This window comes from Dasypus novemcinctus, chromosome 11, assembly GCF_030445035.2.
Source record: "Dasypus novemcinctus isolate mDasNov1 chromosome 11, mDasNov1.1.hap2, whole genome shotgun sequence".
Taxonomy (NCBI): domain Eukaryota; kingdom Metazoa; phylum Chordata; class Mammalia; order Cingulata; family Dasypodidae; genus Dasypus; species Dasypus novemcinctus.
The window spans coordinates 16,025,933-16,048,642 of record NC_080683.1 but is presented as its reverse complement, the minus strand read 5'-3'; the positions used below and the strand labels follow the sequence as shown (position 1 = coordinate 16,048,642).

Below are 22,710 nucleotides of genomic sequence, written 5' to 3'. Positions count from 1 at the left end.
GGGGTGGACGTGATCCCTCACGTCAGCCTGGCCAGAAACGGAAGGACTCTGGCCAGCCAGGCACAATGGGGTGTGTCATCACATCAGCCTCCACTCCTGGGAGCTCTTCCTTCCCCAGACCAGAGAGAAGCGCCATGTCCCCCAGGAGAGCAGGGGAAAGGGGCAGGAGGAAGGCTGGAGCAAGGACTCAATGGAGAAGGAGAAACAGGAGGAGCTCGGAGATCACAATTAAATTCTTTAATACAAAATGCGTTTTTAAGATATATCTGTATTTCTGGTTGTTGTTTAAAAATAAATATGTCCTACGGAATATTTCAAAAAACTGCACTAGAGACAAAGACGTGATGTTAATATCTTTTTTCCCCCCACAATTATTACGGACAAACAGTAGCACCAATAAATAAATGATAACAAATATTAAAATTAAAAAAGGAGAGAGATTTAGTATGTAGAATTCTCTATTTTTTCTTGTTTTGTTTTTACATATAAAAAAAACAGAATAGCGATGTCTATTTTATCAGAATCACATATATACATAAACATATATATATGTATATATATATATACAAACACAAGTAGCCAAATATATATATAATATGTAGATGTATATTGAAACCTTATTTCAAAGGAATGTGTGGAGGGGAGCTGGGGAGATCGGGGGGGGGGGGGGGGGGAGGGAGGGCCAGAGCTGAGTGTTAGCAAAATTAAATATCTTTTCAGGACATGCTAGTGACTGTCGCCGATCAGGGAGAGAGAGATTAGAAACATGAATTTTATACACAAAAACCAGTACAAATAAGAGAGGATGAGAGAGAGCCAAGAGAGATACATCTCATAAATAGTTGAAATTAAATATTAACCAAGAATACTGAAAAAACCCTACTCTTTAATTAAATTAACTGTTTTAATTTCTAATTAAAAAGGAATATTAAATAGGTACCGTATATAAAACACTTTCTATTTTCTCTGCCTCCGTGGCAGGCACACGGGTCCTGCCCTGTCTCTCCGTGTCGCGGGAAGGGACGGGGGGGGGTGGGACCGAGGGGTAGCCACTCACACACACAGCCAGGCCTCCTGGGGGGGGCAGAACTAGTGGTTTTAATGGTCTGAAGACATCAGGCCCTCCTGAGCTGCACCCAGGAGGGGGAGCGGGGAGAGGGCGGAAGCAGGAGGCCCCCCTCCGAGGATGCAGGAGGGATTCCTGGAGGAGGCGCTGCCAGGGGCCGCCCCCCGCGCCCGTGTCTCTCTCCTCTTTGCCAGGACAAGTGTCAGTGGCCTCCGGGGGCCTCTCCAAAGCAGCTGAGAGGTGATGGGCCGCCAGGCTCCCGCATCTTCCGGGCAGCGCCGCCGGGGGGCCGGACGCCCGTGTGGGGTTACAGAGGGGATCCCCGAAGCACAGGCATGTCCCAAGGCGCCCCAAACTCCAGCTCAGGAGCCCGCCTCCTCGGCCCTGGACCTGTAGTCTTGTCTCTCTGTCCATTCGACTCAGGGTAGCGGCTCGGGGCCAGGGCTGGGTTTGTCGGTGTTCCCAAAAGCGGGCCAAGTTTGCCCCCGTGCCCTGGCCTTGCACGTGCCCAGGCAGGGGGAGGGCGCCCGGGCCCCCCTAAGAGGGCAAGAGGCTACCACGCCAGTCTCCCCTCCCATCTCCTCCCTGCTGGCTTCGGGGTGGGCCGCTCTCCTCCCAACGCCAGTCCACAGCAGTCAGATACATCCAGTGAAGACACCAATAACGTTAGCAATGTTAATTTAAAACAGGAATATATATACTTTATATATATATATAAAATATATATATTTACTTATATATATATGCATATATATATATAAACGTATGTATGCGTGTGGGTGTGTCTGCAAGAATCCCAGAAATAAAGACTCTCTAATCTTCCGGGCTCGGTGATTTAGCAGCAAGAAAAAGAACGATGGCGATCCAATTCCAAGAGGGACCATGCTTGGTCACCCGCCCGGGAATGCTTCTGCCGGAGTCGCGTCCTCCGGGCCCAAAGTGCTCTGCGCAGGGGCTCCTCTTCCTTCATTTCAGGTTTCTGGATTAAGGATTGTGTTGTCGATGGTGGTGCGGGGGCAGCTGCGTGGTTTCCGGGGTGTTCTGTGTCAGTCTTCCCAGGCGAGAGGTCTGGTTCCCGAAACCCTGAGGGAAGCGCCCTCCTCCAGCCCCGCTCACCGCCGCGGCTTGTCGCACCTGCAGGGGCAGGAAACAGAGGCTGGGGGTTAGGGCTACCTGGGGGCACCCCGTGAGGCAGGCGGCCCCCCCTTCCTGGGAGCCCTGGGTCCTCCGGCACCACGAGAGCAGGGGACGGCGGCGGCGGGCAGGCGCCGTCCTGCCCTCAGGGCTCCCAGCCTGCCCTCTAGAGCTTCCAATCTAGTTGAGACAAGACAAGAACGTGGGAACAGTGCACAAAGCAACAACTCCACAAATACCAAAGAGCAGTCCCGACTTGACATTTTAAGAGCCGGTGAGGGGGCAGTGGGGCGGGTCAGGGGTTGAGTGCCGCAGCTCTGCAGTGGAGCGAGCGCCTGCTTCCCGGGCGCGAGGCCCCAGGTGCAATCCCTGCTACCTCCTAAAATGAAAAAGTGGATGGGGGTTCAGAATTGGGTGGGGTTCGGCAGGAAAGGCTCCCTGCAGGAGATTTTTTCAGCTCAGCCTCTCCGGGGGTGATTTGGAGAAGGAGAGTGGGGAGCAAGCAGAACGGCCCGGGCCAAGGCCCGGCTGCAGCAGCCCGCTGAAGGGCAGGCGCCGCGCCGGCGACGTGAGGAGCCAGCATGGGTGGTTCCCCAGCCAGGGGCAGCCAGAGGGGCCTGCGGCTCCCGGAAGAGGAGGGAACATATCCCTGCCCCGGGCCCTCTCGTTGCCTCGGCCACAGGCCCCGGGTGCCAGGCTGCCTCTCCTTTCTAAACTGCTGCTCACGTCAGGTGAGGAGAGGCCGCTGGATGACTGGGCTACTCCTGTAGCTCAGGGGGAGCCTCTGAGGACGTTCTCTCAGAGCCTCTGCCCCTGGGCTGCCTTTTAGTCTCCACGGGGAGGATGAGGCAGAACAGCCCCGGCCTGCAGGAGGACCTGGGAACGGGGACCCCGAGCTTCCAAATGGAGGAACTGAGGCTCCCAGGGACAGCGAGTGGGGGACTGGGAGGAGTCTTTGGAGGTTACGGTCACTTCAGGTCAATGAAGAAATCCCTCCTCCCACTCCCTCTGAAGAATAGTGAGTGGTCACCACAGAAACCCCACGTCACGTCCCTTATCTGTCCTGAGACCCCAGGAGGTGGGGAGACCCCTCACCCAGCCCTGCACTTACGCAGCACCCCCTGTGCTCAGCACTGACATACACTGCCTGTCGTCACACAGCACCCCACGCCAAAGCCAGGGCCTGGACCCCCAGCGTCCCCTGGTCCCCTGCACACCCATAAGCCGCAGAACCTTGCCTGCAGGGGTGGGGGGTACACAGCCATATCCCAAGGCTTTTTTAAGGGAGCATCTGAACTAGCTGGGGATATCCTGGCCCCGCCTGGGGAGTCTCCTAAAAGCCCCCTTGCTTTGAGCTGAGGCCAGATGGGTTAGAAAGAACATCAAGGCACCAAAAGGCAGCCGGCCACCTGGCATGGCCCTGTGCCCCTGACCCAAGCGTCGCCTTGGACGCGATCAGGTATTTGACACTTCCGGGGTCCCCGCGGTGCACGAGGGACAAATGCACAGGCACATGGGGCCACAGGGGTGACTAAGGCAGACCTGGCCCTAAGGAATTCACAATGTAACGTTAGGGTGGGGGGCATCTGGAAATGCGTGGGGCTAATTGGGGCTGTCACCGTGTCTGGGGGAGGACCAGCCGTATCTAGTGTCTTCGATGCTGAACCTCCTACAACGTGCAGGAAGGACTGTCCGACTCTAACCCACCAGCCGGAGCCCTGTCCGGTATGGGGTGGGGGGCACTCCAGCCTGTGCAGACTCCCGAGGGCGGTGGCGAGGCCCCCCAGGAGAATGCTGCGCTGTAGGAAGGGTCGTGCTCCACACGCCTGGAAGGGCCCTCGGTGTTAGTAGCGGAAGTAGTGATAACAACATCAGGACCGACAGCCACCGCAAGCAGGACCACGGACACAATACACAGCTGGCGTCCACACCACAAGCCACACCAGCCTACCCACTCAGGCAGCCAGGGCAACATCCAACAGGCACCGCCGGGCCAGACCCAGGCCCGCTGCTCACGGCAGGGGCCTCGCGAGCTAGAAGAGGCGGCAGTCACCAGGCAGGCAGCTAGAAGCCAAGCAAGCAGCTGGCCCCTCTCAGGTGCGCTCTCTCTCTCTCTCTCAATGTCCCCATCTCTGCGTGAGGCCCTTCTCTGACTCGCTCACCCTCTGGGAACCAACCTGCAAGTACGTTCGTTTAACTCAAGCTGCCTCGCCTTGCAACGCGAGTCTGTGTTTTTGCAGGAACATTTACACGTCTGCGGATCTTGTACAAACAAATGCTTTCTCCGCTCTGAGCAAGGCCCACAGGGACTGCAAAAAGGCAAAAGGAAAGACATCTAAGCTAGAGCGTCAGCAGAGAGAGAGAAAAAAAAAAAAAACATGCAACACCCCCTAATATGTCCGCAGCTGCACCCCCACCCAGCTCACCGGCCCCCACACCCCTCCATGCCCTAGAAGGATCTGAATGCTACAGCGGAAGACAGAGAGAGCGGCGGAAAGAGGCAGCACTGGCTAGGAGGCTTGCCCGCAGGAAGAGGTGGCACAGATGGGCAGAGAGTGCGGGGAGAGGGCTGCCATAAGGGGCGGTGCTGTGTCCCAGGAGACAAGCCCAAGTCTCAGGCCACAGGGCCCCGAAGGCTGTCACCCCCAAAGAGCACACCTTGACTCTTCACCTGCTGGGGACGGCAACCAGGGGCCCCTGAGATCTGCCAAGAGCCACCTTCTCCCTGTGCCTGGGCTTCTGCCCAGCCCCTCCACAGAAGGGATGCTGAAGGAGGGCAGGACGGGAGGCCCGGAGCTGAGGCAGCGGCACAGGCCAGGCCCCACCCAGCCTCCCACCCAGGGGAAGAGGCTGCCCTACAGGGACGGCTCTGCAGGTGCCAAGGATGGGCTCCGTGAGGAGGCACGGCACCTCCGCAAATGAGGAGGGGCCCTCGTAATGGTGCTTGACCCCCCCCAACCTCCACCTTCAGCAATGCTCATTTGCACCCCATCCTCACACCACATCTGCCCTCCCCAGCCCCGTCAGCTTCCAGACAAGTACAGAAGCCGAGAGCAGCGGAAAACTGTTGGGAGGGTGGGCGCCGGCGCCCGGCACCCCTGCCAACATGGGCCCACCACCAGTGCCCAGTAGGTGAGAGAAAGTCGGTGCCCAGCCAAGCCAGAGTTCCCTCCCGGAATCCCTCAGGCCGTCTACCCACCCACCCACCCCCAACCCTGGACCAGCAATGCCGCCACCAAATCTACCCACTGGTGCCAATTAGTGGAATGAGAGTGAGAGAGAGACACTGGGGCCAGGAGGGAAGGAGAAGGGGAGGGAGGGAACGTTACAAGGGACTGCAGGCAGGGGTATGATGGGGAGCCGGGGAATTAGACAGCAGTGGGCACCAACGTACACGCTCCAGGATTTATACCGGGATTTCTTGCGCTTTCGTTTTTGCCCCTGTCCCTTTCCTCGAACTGATTTTCTGGAAAATAAAAAACAGAGACAGACAGAGAGAGCGCGAGGAGGACGGCAGGAGAAGAAGCAGCAGGGAGGAGGCCAGGGGTGGGAAAATCAAAACAAAGTCCTACAGGACGGGCTCCAGGAGCACTGCTGGGACGGGCAGGGGTCTGCAGGACAGCATGCACACGGTGTCCTCTTTCCTCACCTTGGCCACCCTGCGGTGGCACACCTGACCCCTGGCAAGGCTTTGGGGAAGGAGCGGAGACCGGGCAGAGGGCTCAGGACCCGAGGGCTTCCATGCTTGGGGCAGCTTCCGGTCAGGGGCAAAATCCAAAGGGCAGGCTCTTGCCCCAGCAACCCTGAGCGAATCTGACCACCAAGGCCAGAGTTGGGGGAGGTGGTCGGAGGCCTGACGGCGCTTCAGGCACATCCGGCTCCATTTCCAAGGGCAAAAGCAGGGCAGTCCCTCCGGGGGCCGAGCCCCTGGGAATCCATGTCTGGGAGCAGCTACGGTGGGTGCTGGCACAAAGCCAAGGGCGGCACACGGAAGGCCTGGGCTGGTGGGGCAGGGTCGGGGGTCCGCAGAGCCTAGGGCAGGTGGCAGAGTGGGGGCAGTGAGGAAGGGGAGGAGTGAGGAGCATCATGGGGGCGGGGGCAGACTGTCTTCCAAGCCCAGGCGAGCCCCCCCGCCCTCCCCGTGGGCAGAGCAGGTATCTGGAGAAGAGGCAAGGGGGCAGGCTGTCCCCCTAGGGGAACCAGCACCCTACACATCTGCCAGGCCCGTGGGGAGAACGCACTTAGAACGGCTGCCAGTGGGGGGGATATAAGGGACAGGGCAGGTCTGTTCTCCCCCCAGGAGAAAGCACCGGAAGGAAAGGGGGCGTCCTTACACACGTGTGCTTGCCTGGTCTCTCTGAGCTGACTTGCCCAGGTCATTGTGCTGGTGGCCACCGTGGCCCAGGAAGTTGGGGACTTAGGGAAAGGGAGAGGGGTTGGGGGCACCTAGGGACCTCGGTGTCCCCAGAGCGCTAGAGGCAGGCAGAGTGGTCGGGGAGGCGGGGCAGGAGGGAAGGCGGAGGTGCTCTCTCTCAGTCTCTGTTTTCCTGCAAGGTCGTCCCCAGTGCTGGCTGCTCACCCCGTCTTGAAGATTCACTGTCCCCCAGGCCCGTCCCCTGCCCCATCCCGACCCGACCTTCAGTCACTGAGAAACTAGAAGCCACAGAAAATGACCAACATTCAACTCTCCCTCCCCGGCCGAGAGGGCCAAGCACCCCCTGCCTGCTCCCCTCCTACAGGAGGGCTGGTACCAAGGAAACGCCCCAGCCCCAGACCCCAGCGCGCCACCATGGAAGCTACCGGAAGAGGCCGTTTCCCCCGACACAAAAACCAGCCTCTCTGCCACCCCACTCCACCTCCCCACTGCGGGTGCCCTCAGAGCAGGCCGGGGAGCCGGGTCCACGTGCCCACACAGCAAGTCCTGGCCAGGAATGACCTTCCGACCCAGAGGACAGAGGGGGCTCCAGGCTCCAGGCTGGTTTCCTCACGCACCAGAAGCCGTATTCCTGGAGTTCACGCCATCCCACTGCTGCCACCGCAAGTCCCCACGAGACCAACTCCCCGTCCCAGGGAGGCCACCAGACCACCCCCGGCCCAGCCAGCAGAGGAAGCCAAGACCCCCAAACCAAGGCAACAGGCCACTGAGGGGGAAATGTGCTAAAGCCACGACCACTTACTTTTCTTGCTTTGCTTTGTCTTTCTTTGGTCTGCAGTAGATGGGAAAAAAGAGAAGGACAAAAAAAGAGAGAGGAGTTAAGGCGGTAATGATAAGCTCAATAATGGCAATAAAAATAACGGTAAAAATTTACAGTAGTATTTATGGTGTCTTGGCACTATTTTAAGCCCTTTACAGATAATAAGCCACTGAATCCCTATAACAATGCTATGGGGTATCGGCTATTATTGTGTCCATTTTACAGATGTAGAAACTGAGGCACAGAGAAGTAAACTGCCTAAAGGGACACCGGTGGGAGGTGAAAATGGGCTGACAGGTCGACCAGGCTTAACCCTGGAGTGGAGCAGGCAGTCTGCTGCCATGGGCCAAATGAATGAATCGGACGCTCTGCCCTCACCTGCATTCACATTTGTTGTGCTGTAGGAAGCTCATCTCGCCTATGTGCTGGCCTTGGTGGGGTTTGATCCGCATAATCTGGCGAGGAAGGAAGCAGATCACACAAGTCAGTGACCCAGCCAGCCATACCCAGATGAGACACCCCCTGGGCTCCTGCCACTCAGCGCCCAGGGGTTTCACAGAGCAGGGGTGGGTGGTGGAGGCAGGGGGGCAAGGGGCTCTGGCTAGGAAGAGCCTCAGGCCCGCCCCATCTCCCCCAGCCCTGCAGTCCTCAGGGAGCCTCTGCTCATCTTGAGAGCGGAGGCAGCTACACGGGTTGGCCAGGCTGGGAATTCGGGTCCTGGGTTCTCACCGTTCCCCATCCCTTCCCTCCTTCCACCCCCTCTAGGTCCCACCCTGACCCCTAGTAGGCGCCTGAGAACCACCCCCTCCCTGGGGTCTCAGAGCTCCCTCCTGCTCCATCCAGAATGGGCCATGCCCTGTCCCCAGGCGGCACCAAAAGCCTAGCTTTGTACACTCTTGGCAGACAGGGATTGAGCAGTGTCCTGGACAGAGGAGAGAAAGCCCTCGGGCTTCTCTCTGAGAGAGGGGCCTCTGGCACAGGATTCGCCCCCTCCTGAGCCCAAGGAGCGAAGGGTCAGGAGGCCAGGGCTTGCTGGGAGCCTGGGCTAGGACATGCAGGCTTCTCCTCCCAAAGAGGACAGGAGCTTCGGCCACCTCGCCTCCCAGTGACACCCAGGGCCAGCAGCCGAGCCAGGCAAGTTCCAGCTCCTCCTCAAGAGCTTCCCAGAGAAGGGCCAAAGCCGACCGCCTGGCCCGCCCGCGGGCCCGCCCCCGCCCTGCTCCCCGGCAGGCGCCCACCTGCATCGTAATGTTGAACTCCTCGGTGGGCACGCACTCCAGGCCCTCGTCGTTGCAGCAGCCCCCGCACCGCAGCAGGGGCACACAGGACGGCTTGAAGATGTACTCGATCTCATCGGGGTACTCCTGGAAGATGTCTACCAGGGTCTCGATTGGACGGCAGAAGCTGCGCCGGTAGACTTCCATAAACTTCACCACTGCCAGGGAGGGGGCAACACGTGAGACCAGCAGGAGATGGCCAGCCCCCATCACCACCCGCCCCTGAAGCCCACTCCTCAGGGCGGCCCGGGGCAGGTAAGTCCTTCCAAAAATCTAACTGAAGGCCTTCCTGCTGTGGTGGAAGCCCTTTCCTAAGCGTTCCACAATCCCCGCTGGTGAAGGCCTGTCTGTAATCCCAAAATCACACACACTGCTGTCAGGATTTAAGGGAAATGGCCTGCCACATCCGATCACCCTGGCCTCACTGTGCCCGCCCAGCCCACTCCTGGTCTGACCATGATGCCAGAGGAGAATGTGAGTGTGGGCACACCTGTTGGGGTGGGACGGTATTAGGAACCCCTGCTATATGTGATTTCCCCTGAAAGCGACAACAGCCGGCTTGGCCAGCCTATTTCCCATTTCCCTAACCTCCCCCGACAGCCTCTTCCATAATGTCAATCACATCAGCAACCATTTATTGAGCACTTATTATAGTCCAGGCCTTGTATGCAGTATTCCATATATATCATCTCACACAATGCTTCCCGGGAATTACTATTAGGTACTCTCAGGGGGCGCATAGCTCAGAGAGGCTAAGTAACTTGCCCTAAGGCCACACTGCCAGTAAGTGGGAGAGTTACAGTCTGTTCTGCCATCAAAGCCTTCCCAGGCTTAGGTTGTGTGAAAACAGAGGGGAAGATTCAGGGGCAACTTGCCACCTGCCAGACCCCCTCCCCAGACCCAGGCTGAGGAGGTGGCAGGTAACAGCACAGGGGCTGAGCCCACCTGGAATCAGCAGGTGGCAGTGGGCGGGCATGTGTGCAGGGCCCTGCCAGCCACCCAGAACCCCGCCCAAGAGGGCAAACTGCTTGCATCATGGAAAAAACGGTGCTTCCACTGCAGTCACCGAGCATTTCTAGGAGCTGATCTGGAGAGAGACCAGGGTAAAGACAGCTTCCCAGGCTGGCTGTGGAGCCTGCGGTGCACTGGAGCATGAAGGGGTAATTCTGGGCCACAGGGGCGGGACTCTTGAGAATATATAAAGGCAGGACTCAGGAATGACTACTCCAAATCGTGGCCCAGCCTGCCACTCCCCACACATGCCCCCACCCCGCCACAGAGCAATTCTATCCCTGCAATGAGTTGCCTCCACACAGGAAGGGACAAAAAGCACCCAGATGACAAGGAGGATGCTGGGTTCTGTGCATGCCTGGGTGTGAGCCTGGGCCAGTCCCTCCCCTCTCTGGGGCTCAGACTCTGCAATTCTGCAGTTCTGTATGGGAGTGAGAGTGATCTCTAAAGACACAGAGATGGAGGCAGAAACGGAGGTGGGGTGGCGTCTTCCATTTCCCAGCCCCAAGAATGAGGCCTATTTCTCAGCCCAGGTAACTAAGTTCGGCACTCACCAAGATACCTAAGCAAGCACCCAGGAGACCCGATTAGCCCCCACCCCCTCGCTGGGAGACTCCAGCTAAGCTTCCTCACCATTCCTGCCCCTAAGGTATGTTTTCCAGCGGGACAGAGGAGGGTGGGCTGTGTGGATAGAGCAGGATAACTTGGAGATAAAGTGAGGAGAAGGCCACAGGGGTGAAACCAGAAAGGAGAACAGCATGAAAACTCAAGCCAGTCCCTGGGCTGCCCAAGCCCCTGCTTCTCCACCCACAAGGAGCACAGCCCCTTCTCCATCCAAACCAAAGGATTAGAGAGGCAGGAAAAAAAGAAGGGATTCAGGGCTCTGGAAACACCTTTTTTTTAAAAAAAAAAAAAAGCCAAGTCTATATGGAAGAAGAGGATAAATCAAAAATACGTGAACAGACACTTCAAGTCCTGGGGACAGAAGGGATGACACAAAGGTCTGGCCAGGGCCCTGGCAGATGGTAGTTGAGGGTAAAAAGATGTGGGTTGGGAATTCCCATGGAAAACTTCTCCCTGGAATCCCCAAAGCAGCCGTCCCTCTGCACGGGGCGCGTGCACACACACTCCAGCACCAGGCTCCGTGGTTTTCCTCATTTATCGCAGACAACCTTTTTCTCCAGCAAACAAAGACCATTTGTCTCGCCTTTCCCAGACCACGGAGACCACTGGGAAGCAGGGGAGGGCAGCCAGGGGAGGGCGCACTGGGAGCGGGGACTTGTCGGTGGCACGGGCCCGGCCCGCAGAAGGGCTGGGAAGCCAGGCTTGGGTCAAGGAAAGGGTTCTCTCTGGGGAAGGAGGCAGAACGGGTGGGACATCACCACGGGGTCCAGGGAGAGAAAGCTGTGGCTCTGGCCACGACCCCAAGCCACCCTGGATTGGCTCAGGGACACTTACCTAGAGGAAGACCCCAAGGCCTTCCCTCCTCAGAGGTGGGGAAGCTGGGGGAGTGGGCATCGGGCACCCCTCCCCCAGACTGGGGCAGAGGCCACCCTGGGGGAGTGGGGGAGAGAGCAGGGCGTCCCCAGAGAAAAGGGAGGCTCCCTCCCTCCAAACCACCGAGGAACAAAAGGCAGCGGCACCAGGCGCTGGGCAGGGGGCGGGGCGCCCGCAGCCACGGCTAGCCCTCTGCTGGCCCCGGAGGGAAGTTCACTGTACCCAAACCTCCGCGCAGGCACGCACTGCAAACGGGGAAATGGGCTCCTGCTGGGCTGGGTGCTCTGTGCCTTCAGCTCCAAGTAAGAGGTCACAGGAGGCCCCCAGGTAGGGCGCCGCTGGCCTGGGGACGACATGGACCTCCATCCTCCCCTGGGAGCTGGGGGTCCAAGGACACCTCCCTGGACATCTGGGACCCTTAACCACTGTCTTCCTGACCTCTGGCCTCTCCATATAAAATGTTACTGGAATGAGGAAAAGAAAAAGGCCACAAGCCCTAGAGGGGCAGTGGCCTCGACAGGGGAGAGTCCTCAAGAAACTGAAGGGTTAACCTTCCGACGGCCCCCTCTTCCAGACCCCCATATTCCTGGGCTCCCTTCCCACTTCCCCACAGGCCTCCCACCCTTCCCCTAGAGGAGCAGCACCCCATCCAAGAACCAGGGGGGACTCACCTTCATGGGGTCTCGGCTCTCCTCCTTCTGCGGTGGGCGCAGCCTGGGACCACTGAGGACAGAACAAAGGGCGAGGCGTGGGCCCGGGCAGAGGCGCAAAGGCCCAGCCACCCGCCCCCTCCTCCTTGCCGCCCCTCTAGCCGGCGGCCTCTGAATTCTCCACGGCTTCTCAGCGGCCCAGGGCACAGCCGGGGGCTCCCAGCAGGCGCCTAGAGCCCACCACCCCTGGCCTGCTCTGCTTCTGATTCCAAGGAAGTTAATGACTAACTGGACATTGCAAAGCGCGCAGCCCAAAATGCGGGGCGCGCCAGCGCACGGCCCGGCGCAGACCCTCGGCCCCGTTCCCACGTTTCCCCCTCCTGCTCTCACTGTCCCACTGGCGCACCAAGAAAACGGGATCTCCCCAGGCCCCCTGGTCCCCTGGTCCAAAGCCATGGTAAGTCTTAAGGTCAAATAGGAGGACGAATTTGGACAGGGGCAGGAAGGAACGACTGGGGGCGAGAAAAACAACGTGGTGACCTTCTCCTGCTGACATGACAAATACCAGGGTGAGGTGGTGTTGGGGAGGGAGGGGGGTGCAGAGGACTGAAGGGCACCAACCTCCCTCCCCCACCCAAACTCTTCCCGGGTCAGGAATATTCGGCATAACCACAGGTTGCCTGGAAGGTTAAAAAAAAAAGAAAAGAACCTGGGAGGAAACCTGCTCCCAGGTTTCCCCCTGCACGAATCCTCCCAGGGCCTGACCGTGGTTCCAAAGCCTCACCAGCCTCCCACTCCCACCTGCTTCCTGGTTTCTTCCCCCTCCCAAAGTGAGGGGGGTCCCAAGCCCCTCTCACCTGGGCACCTCCCTCAAACGCAACCAGGGAAGCCTTCTGTGCCTTAGCACTACCCATCCCCTAGAGGGCCCCCCACCCTGCCTAGGCCTGAGGTCTCCCCCTCCCCCTCCTTCGTTCCTCCCCTCCCCAGAAGCTGTGAAGGTCAACAGGCTCAGCCATGTGGACCTGACAGCCGGGAGCAGGCAAGGGCTGCCTCCAGCCCTTCTAGAGGTTCTCCGGCTCTCACCGACTCCCCAGCCCACCTGCTCTTGCAGAGCAACTCCCGAGCAGCAGGGCTGATCGACAGGCCCATTTCTGTCTGTCTTTCTGCCTCTCACACACTTCCAATGCCCCTCAGGTCCCACAGCCTTACCCCAGGGCCAAGGTCAGAGGGGGCCCCTCTCAAGGAAAGATGACAGTCCCCGGGCTACCAGCAGGACAGCCTCCCACTGCAGCTCCCTCAGGGACCCCCAGGAGTCTCCACCTCTGTCTCTCACCCATTCTCACCACGGTCCCTGGCTTCTCCCTGCCAACCTTCTCCCCATGCTCTCCACTCCTCCTGGGACCCGACCAGGAAAAGGGGACAGAAACTTCACACCCCCTCTCCAGGCTAGGGGGCACGGGGAGGGGCAGTTCTGGGCAGGGAGGAACCAGGTGCCCTTCTCTGGGGGCCTCTGAAGGTCACCCTGTGGCCAGGCAGTCACTCCTCCCCCTCCCCCCCACCCGGAGGCCCAGAGCCAAGGCCTTTGTGCCAGGGTCTGAGGAACTCCGCGTAGCAGCAGGGTCCCCTGCCCATTTCCTTCCTTCCACCTCCTCTCCAAGGGGACCCTGTGGCTGAAGGAGGTCTAAGGGAGGAACAGAAGCAAGCAGGGTGGGCGAGTCTGGAGTTCCAAAAAAACCACCTGCTCCTTCAGGCCCCTGTTCCAACCCAGCACCTCCCAGGACAGTGCGTGAGGAGGGCTCAGGGGGTGGCATTCTCCTTGGTTACCACAAGGGTCTTGGCCAAGGCCGCGGAAGGCCAAGATTCCCTTTCATCTGCCCTGGGGGGTGGGGGTGGGGGTGCAGGCAGGAGACCCTTCCAAAGATTCAGGGAAGCACTTCCCACACTGCCCATGTCACAGCAAAAATTTCAAACCAGTTTCAAAAAGTGGCAAGTAGGGTAGTAACACTCATTAACCCTCTCTTGGCCCACCCCCCTTAAAAGCGCACCTCCACTCAGAAACGTAGGGGAGAGGGAAGGAGACGGACACCAGTTGGCGACTTCAAAACGCCTCCCGGGTGGGCTCCCGTACCCCGACTTCTGACCGTGATCAGCCTTCACCCGGACGGTGGGGCAGGAGAGGGGCTAGGTGGGGGCCGCCCGGCGGAGCGGGATGAAAAATGAAGGGCTGGCCGGGGCTTCTCCTCACTCCAAGGAGGAAAGGGGGAAAGGGGCGCCCGGGAATGCCGGCTAGCACAGCCGGGTGGAAGGGGCTGGGGACAGCGGGAATGGGGAGGGTTGGTTGCGCGGGTCCCCGGGCCGGAGCTACCTCGAGAGGTCACCTTCCCGCGGAGGACCGGCGGGGGGAGGGGCGCCACTCGCCGCCCCGGGCTCCCGGCTCGGGCCGCGGCGGCTCGGGGAACACGCGGCCGGCCAGGCCCGGGCTGATGTAATCGGCTCCGCGCCGCGCGCGCCCAGCCGGGCGGGGGAGGGCGGGCACCGAGCGGGACGCGAGCGGGGACGGGCGGGGGGTGGCGCGGCGCAGGTGGCCCGGCGGGGAGGGGGGTCCTCGCAGCAACCCACCCCAAAACTTTTCTCAAAACTCGCGGCAAGGGTCGAAGAGGCCGAACCGCAGTGACAGCGAGCCCCCTCTCTCGCCGGAGCCTTCCACCCCGCGGCCCCCCCCCCCCCCCCGCCCCACTCCAGTTCGCTGTCCTCCCGGGTCCAAGGTCCGAGCACCCCCCTCCCCGCTGGGCTTCGGCTCCCGCCCCCGCTGCCCCGACTTCCAGTCGGTGCGGGACCCGCGGCCGGGAGCAAACTTCAGCCGCCCGCGGCAGCGCAAGCCCAGCCCCCGCGGCCTCCTCCTCTGGCTCCCGCCCTCCGCTGCTCGGCCCAGATCGTACGTGCGGTGACTCTGGTGGGTGGGCAGGGCCCGCGTGGGCGGCGAGACTCTATCCTGTGCCCTCCCACCTAGCGCGCGCCCCCTCCCCCTACACGCACGACGACCGAGGGGGATGCCGCGCGCCCGGTGCCCATGGACCCGCGTGGGGCACGGATCCCCCACGCGCACGCTCGCAGGCACGTCCCCAGCCGAGAGAGGCGCCCGCAGCAGCCCGCGGCGCCAGGCGGGCACGGCCGCTTACCTTGGCATGGTGGAGGTAGAGCAGCAAGGCAAGGCTCCAGTGCACCCAAGAGAGCAGAAAGTTCATGGTTTCGGAGGCTCGGCCGGGGCCCGCGCGGCTCGCGCTCGCTCTCCGGCTCGGGCTGCGGGGTGGCCCGCTCTCCTCGGAGCCGAGGCGGGCTCCTTTTCCTCCCGGAGCCGAGGCCCGGGCTCGGGCCTGGGGCGCGCGCGCGGCTGGGGCACTGTCTGCGCACACCGCCGCCTCACCCGTCCATGAGCCCGGCTTCCGAGCGCCAAACCGCCGCGGCCCCCTCTCCTCCTCCTCCTCTTCCTTCTCTTCTTCCTCCTCCCCCTCCTCCGGCTGCGGCTCCTCCCGGCCGGAGCTAGCACTTCTCCCGGCTCCGCTCGGCTCGGCTCCCTCGGAGCGGACCACAGCTCCTCCGGAGCGAGAACAGCCCAGAAGTTGGACGAAAAGTTTCAGTGCATCGCCGGGAGCCCCGACCCCCTCCACGCCGCCTCCAGACGCGGGCTCCGGCTCCTGCCCGCGGCTCGCCGCCGCGTCCACCGGTGGCCGCCCGTCGGCGAGGAGGTGGGCGCTGGGGTGGGGGGCGGTGTCTGTCTGTGTGTCTGTCAGCGCTGCTGGTCCGAAGTGGGATCCGGAGGGGGAGGGCCGCGCTCCGACGGTCACCCCCAAAAGCAGGTCACTCACTTTGCCCCTATCCCTCTCGCAGCGCGCTCGCACGCTCTCTGACCCGGTCTGCCTCTTCCTCGACTTCTCTCTGGCGCTCTTGCTACCTCTTTCCTCTCTCTTCTGGTTTCCAAAATCCGAAGTGATTTGGGGGCGTAGAAGAGCAATCCCCCAAACCGTCGGCCCGAATTTAAGTGGGCAATGGGAAGCAAAAATAAATTAAAACGGGAAAGAATACGGTCTTTTAAAAAATGTTTAAGGAAAAATGAGGGGGAGTAAACCCCAGATAAACAGATATCAGATTCCAATGCGGAGACCCCCTGCCCGGTGACCCCGCCGATCCGTCTGCTCGCCGCCGCGTCTCCCGACAGAGCGCCGCTGCCGCCAGCTCCGCGCGCACCAAGCACCGCTGCCTCCTCGCAGCCCCGCGGCCCCACTCCTCTGCGCTTCTCTCCGCTACCAGCGGAGTCGAGAAAAAACCCTGCTTGCGCCCCGCCCCGCGAGGACCCCGCCTCCGGCACGCCCCGAGGGCGGGGACAGTCGAGCTCGCTCCCTGCGCTCCTGCCCCTCCGCGCGCCGCTCCGGCCCCCGGCGCCGGTGGCGCGCGGCGGGGGCTCGCCCTTCCCGCGGAGACTCCCAGCTGACCCTGAGCCCCCAACCCAATGAAGGGAAAGCTCGGCCGTGACCCAGGTTCACAGCCTGAAAAGTACACACCCGCCCCTCCCCCGGCACTCTTAGAGACCCAGACTCCCGCGGGGCATTGAGGAAGAGGGAGCCGGAAAGTGAGGTTACGTGCGGACAGGGCCCGAGATCTCGTTCTCTCTGCTGGGAATATTGGGTCCAGGAAGGAGGGGAGCCGGAATAGGGACAGGTAGGGAGAGGAGACCCACAGGTCTGATTGGAATCCTGGAGTGACCCCTGGCCTTCTACCCCCTCCAACACTCTCATTTCACGCACACCCACACATACAGACCCACGTTGACACACTTCGTTCTCACTCTTTTGCAGAGGCAGCTCTCCCAAGTTCATCCAAGTCGCCGAGAACGCTTCCCGGTGGTGGCCGAGCGCCCCCTAGTGACTACAATATGCACACCCCAGCTCTGGCTCAAGAAGGAAAGGGCCTAAGGAAGCGGGTGGGGGAATTTACTCCTAATCCCCACCCCGATTGATTTCTGACCTCCCAAGCAGGCACAGCCCGCCCGTGGCATGTGCAGACAGCCTGGTGCTGGGCACAGAGGAACAATGTTCACCCGGACAGTGTGTCGGTCTGGAGCCCTCTGTCCTGCAGACATCAGAGGCAGCTGCAGCCAACCCATTGGGGTGACTGGGGTCCTCGGGGAAGTGTCCAGGGAGGCTTCCCTGGGGGAAAGAATTTGGTGCCAAGTCAAGAACGGGAAGCCGTGTGGTGCTGGGCTTAGTCAGTGGCCTTGAGGGAAGAGGACCTGTCGGAGCCCACGTATGCACAGGAGTCTGGCAGAGCCAAAAGGGAGAGGCAGCTGGGCAGACAGAGGGCCTTGTTTCTGCTGCCTGCCCCCCCACACCCCGATGTTGCCAGGGAACTGAGGCCAGGGGGCTGGTGGGGGCCGGCGGAGGCCAGGGCCTGAGTAATGCTTCCAGCCTACCCACCAGCACTGAGGAACGTCTGTAGGCCAGCTGCCCAGGCTCCCACAGGCTGGGGGCCAAGGCTTCTATCAGCCCCAGTCCAGCTCACAGCTCATCTTCTGAACAGAATTGGGGGTTCTCCTTAGCCCCCCCCTCTATTCCTCCAGGACCCCTTGACTACTTCCCCAGCAGGCAGCCTTCCCAGCCCCCCTCCACCCCTTCCCCTAAATCCATTTTCTCCCCCGACTTCCCCAACTCCCCATGCCCCTCTTCCCTAAGTGCTCCCCAAGGCCCTCCACCCCACCCTTGCATATAGGGACCAGCCTGGAAAAAGTCCTGGTTGGGCTTTGGCCCAGCTGCTCCCAGGCTCCCCCAGAGAACAAATGGGGGGGCTCTAATACCTGCAGGAAGAGGGGAACCAACCGGTCTCATTATCCACTCTGGGCCTGGCCTGGGGCTGCTGTAGCCTCTGCCACGAGGGCCTGGGTGGGGAATGGGAATGCAGCAACTTCCCCGAATTTAGCAGAATGATCCAATGAGTTTACTCAGCCAACCTCTTGCCTCAGCACTTGGTGCTGTGGCTCCGTGGGAGTGCGAGGTTACCCCCTCGGTACCCCAGTTCCACAGGAGTAGCGTCCAGAGGCCCCTGTGAAGGAGGGCTGGTTCCCAGGCACGCCATCACACCCTCTCCATCACGCATGCCTCTGATCCCCTCTCCACCTGGCGGGTCCCCCAGCGGCTGAGACAAGGTCTTTTCACAGTTGGTCCATGCGTATTTCCTGGTTCCCAGCCCAGGCAGGTCTCCTTTCCTAGGCTCCACCCTTCAAGCATCTGAGCGGGATCTGGAGGGGAAGATGCTAGACTCCACCCAGTCCAACTAGGTCTGCCTCTAGCACCCCGGAACACCAGGTGTGAGTACCTTGGCAGGGTCGCCTTCAAACCTTCCCGCCAGCACTGAGGAACGTCGGAGGGCCAGCTGCCCGGGACCGGCACTCCAGAGGCCCGGGGCTCACGCTGACACCCGCTCCCCCTGCATCCCTCCTCTTCTCAACCATTCTCAGCGCCTGGAGATGCAGTGGCATGAAAAGGCAGGCTTAGGAGAGGACTTTGAAGTTGGGAGGAGTCTGATGGGTTTCCAAGGAGGGGTCAGGTGAAGGAAAACGCCAGCCATCCACTGTCACTTCACTGTCCGGGCTCTCCATCCCCTGAGCCAGCCGTCCCCGTGGTGGAATACAGCTAAGTGTGTACGGTGTCCTTCTGAGGTTCCCCCGGGGCCCTGCCCAGGGAGCCGGAGGAGTGGGGGAGCATGGTTCCCCCTAGATGGGGCTAGGTCTGCAACCTGGCTGGCAGGGTTTTTGAGCACCCTTCATTAGGGTGGGGCTAGGCCTCCCACCTCCACTCTTCAGACACCTGGGGAGCCAACCTGGTAGTGACTCAGAGGAGGGATCCACTCCCAATCCCATCCCCCAGTGTGGTGTCACCAGGCTAAACAATGGCACACTATCATGGACCCAGCTGATGCCCACATTGCCAGCAAGCTGAGAGCCCAGCTCACCTGCGCCTTCAAAACAGGGAACAAGAAACACAAAACTGTAATCTTAAGATCACACTGTGTCTCTGCAGCACGCTCTCTTCCATAGGCTTAATCCCCTCCAACAACATCAATTCCTTTTACTCTCCCTCCCCAGGTCACTGCAGGGCAGGGAGTGACAGGGAAGAAAGTCCGCCCAGAGAATCCCCCAAAGGCCCAAGGTCAACCAGCAACTTGGGGCTGGGTGGGGGTGGAGCAGAAAGCAGCCCAGACTCAAGGGCCTGCAGGGTCCTTCTCCCAGGGCGGCCTCAGTCCCCCAACTCCGAGGGCCCCACCTCCGGGCGTGGCTGCCACAGCCTGTGGCTCTGAAGGCAGTTCAGAGGAGCCAAGGAGGAAGGGGAAGACGTTTGCAGCCACGAGGGGCACGGTGTGCCAGGTGAGGGGAAAGGGGAGAGGGGGGCAGGTGAGGGTGGAGAGGAGCAGCAAGGGCGGCCAGGAGCCGCAGTGGCCACAGACAAAGGAAGTAGTGATCAGGAGCAGGACACAATAGTTGTATTCTGTCCTGATGCACTGTCACCTCCGGTGTTCGGGGAGGCCCTCACCTGTGTGGGTACGGGCAGGTCATCTCGAGGCCCGTGGACGAAGGAGCAGGATCGCTGCTGAGGAGGGAGAGAGGTGGCTGGCTCCTGCCCTTGTCTGGGCATTTCCCCGAGTGCTTTCAGTGCAGTGGCAGGAAGGTGGCCCCCCACCCCAGCCCGCGGCCCCCAGGCACCTAGAATGACACCGATACCCGCACAGTTCCTCGGGAAGGGCAGGGATTGTCGAACTGAAGGGGAAAGGGCTGTGGGCTTGGTCCTTCACGTGCCTGGCCCTGACTCTGGGTCAGCCCACCTACCTGTCACTCTCTCGTCCTCTCCTTCACTAGGTTTTTGCAACAAACTGATTGAAAGACCAAAGAAAGCAAGGAAGGAAGCCCTCTTTTTCCAGTGCCAAGCCCTTACCCCATCTGGGAGCTTGCCTTTGGGTAATGATAGTTAATGATAGTCAGTTGGAACAGAGGAAGTCAGAGGGTTAACTCCCCAGATGAGCCAGTCAGAAGAAGGGGACTAAGAGGGATGGGGAGCCAGCAAGAGATGGGATGGGAGGGCAGGGCAGAGTCACTGTCTGGGGGGGCACCCACACCCACACCACCCCAGCCCTGCCAGCTAAGCCTCTGCCTCTCCTCTGACACGAGGCTGTCCCCCTTGGATTACTCAGCCATGCCCACTTCCTGACAATCCAAGCTTTGCTACCTCTCAAAAACTGCTGCCCCTGTTCAACACACACACACACACACACACACCGCACATACATTCTAAGTTTGTTCAGTCCTGTCCAGGAGGGAGTCCCTCTGCTGGGAAGTGGTCCAAGAGGCAGCTAAGGTCCACTCAGCCCAGGAGCTGTGCTTCAACCCAATGTGTGAATATTTCCCAAGGCCTGCCAGGCCCTAGGCACTGCACTGATGTTACAGGAGATTCAGGAACACCTAAGGAGAACCGTGAAAAGTGTAGGATCTTTGGAGCCAAACATACCTAAGTCATACTCCTAGTTCTGCCACTCTTTAACTGTGTGGCTTCAAACAGGTTAGTCAACCTCTCTGAGCCTCAGTTCCCCTTATCTGTAAGATAGGAGTGAAAATACCTGCTTTGGAGAGTTATTGCACACAGACAAATGTACACACAGCTACACCAGAAGGCAAAGTGGGAAAGAGGTCCTGGAAGAAGCACAAAGTATAATAAAAGTTCAGAGGCAGAGCAGACAAACTGGCCAGAATGGGTATCAGGAAGGACTTCCTGAAAGAGGGGTCCCAGGACATTTATTCCACAAGGAATTATTAAACCCAGCACATGAGCCCTGCTTTTGGGCTACGTCTTGGGGCTACAACAATGTAGAACAATTTACTGTCTGGAAGAGTACATTGAAAATAGGAGTTTTCTGAAGGGCCCATAATTGCTGGGGTAGGGGAAGTCCAGGAAGGCTTCCTGGAGAAGGTGGCACTGATAGAAGCTGCATCCTGATAGAAAGGCAGGAGTTTAGCTAGCCGAGTGGAACAGGGAGAGAGAACAGGTCAGCATTCCAGACAGGGGAAGAGTGGCCTAAAGAATTCTGATGGCCACATTGAACCTGCTCCATGCTCCTCAGGTGATACTGACTTTGAGTCCAGGCAGGGTAAAGGATTAGGGTTCTTCTGGAACCTTCCCTGGTCAAAGCCCTCAGAGACAATGAGGCTGCCTCAGGGGTTGCACCCCACACTGGCGTCCCCGCCTTCTGGGACACCGTGTCTCTGCCAGAGAATTAAACAAACAGCAGACATTAGAGGTAGGTCCAGCACGCACACTGAACGCCACTGTTGTTTGCCCAGGAACGAGGGGAGGAGGGCAGAGGCCACCTCCGTGGGACAAGCACAGGACCACGGGGCTGGGGCAGACACGAAGCCGACAGACCTTTCCTCCAGCTTGGCCCTTCCTCTCCCCAGCCCCACCAAGTGCCCAGTGCCCTCCTGCCTGCCTGTCCTTGATATGTGAAGCCCTGGAAACAGCACTGGGCAAAATAGTCCAGAGTCTGCTCCATGCGGTATGACCTTGGCTGAGTCACTCTCCCTTTCTGGACCTCAGGCTCCTGCTGGCGGAAAAGGATGAACTCTCTGAGATCAGACATGGTCCAGGGGTCTGTGTATTTCCAAAGGCACCTGAGGAGGACAGTGCTCAACTCAGTCCCTGGCACAGCAACAAGAGAGGGAGGGAAACTGTGGGTCCAGGGAACCGGGCAGACTCCAGCAGGTAGGGAACCGTTTCCTCTCTTACCTGGCGAGACCAGAACCTATGTCCTTTCTAAAAAGACACTTCGCTGGGTGAACTGCCCCGCCAACAATCCCGCTCCCCCTCCACTCCTACAGCATGTTATGGGAAAAGCCAGACAGTTCAACTCCTGGTCCACCACTTCCGAGCTCTGAGACAAGCCTCTTACCCTGTCTGGATCTCAGTTTCCTCGTTTGCAGATAGAGGGGATCTACAAACAGGGATTTGGGGATCCTGGTGCTTACCTCCCAGGTTTGTCAGGGAGAGAGATGGAGGGAGCCCGTGTCAGCCAAACCCCTGGCCTAGAATAGGTGTCACATAAATGGTAGTCTCCATCTTTTCTCCAGCCCCTACCCCCGTGAGTGAGCAAACTCTCAGAGAATGCAAACCCACTATTATCTGGCTAAAGTCAAACAGAAAGAAAGAGGGAAATGAGCTGACCCCACCCCCCCAACAACAACAAAAACTCACACTCTGCATGCCAAAGATGCCTGGGGGTCGGGGTACCCTGGCTGGGTTCCTGCCTCAGCCTCACTTTGAAACGGCTGCATCGAGGCTTATAACTGAGCTGGCTGCAACACGGATCCCTTCAGGGGAAGTCCCGGAAAAAGAAAAGAGGCAAGGACCCAAGCTGCCCCCCACGTCCCAGCAAGAAGGGCCCCTCCCTCCTCCCCCCCACCCCACCCCCTACCCGCAACCCCCTACGCCTGGGGCCGGAAGCCCGGCCCGTGACCCTGGCCCCCCAGGACGATTCCTGGAGATAAAGCCAGTTAATGATTGGCCCCCCGAGAGGGGTCACCCCCACCCTCCTGCCTGCCTCCCTAGACCCAGAAATTCCGGGCGGGGCTTGGGGAATGAGGGAGACAGGAAGACCAGAGCGGCTTCCCGGGTCACCTGGCCTAAGCGCCTCCAGATGGCCAGGGCATCCCCCCCTAGTCAGGGGCTAGTGGTGTCAGAGGGCAGGGGACAGGGCTCCCAGGAGGCTCGGGGCTTCTCAGCGGGGCGGCTCACTCAGCGGGGATGTGGAGGGGGCGTGACGGGCCCGGCACCCCCAGGTTTACCTCC

General features: G+C 60.0%; 1 protein-coding gene across 1 annotated transcript; it reads right to left on the bottom strand.

Moving 5' to 3' along the window:
- Window positions 1-222: 222 nt before the first annotated feature.
- VEGFA (vascular endothelial growth factor A) lies at window positions 223-15,894 on the bottom strand (the record flags this gene model as incomplete). The annotated part of the gene is made up of 8 exons (XM_004473109.4): window positions 223-2,200; window positions 4,378-4,509; window positions 5,595-5,666; window positions 7,378-7,407; window positions 7,774-7,850; window positions 8,634-8,830; window positions 11,852-11,903; window positions 15,010-15,894. Coding segments are annotated over 8 exons (1,467 nt in total), but the record flags the coding sequence as incomplete, so codon positions are not given.
- Window positions 15,895-22,710: the final 6,816 nt, after the last annotated feature.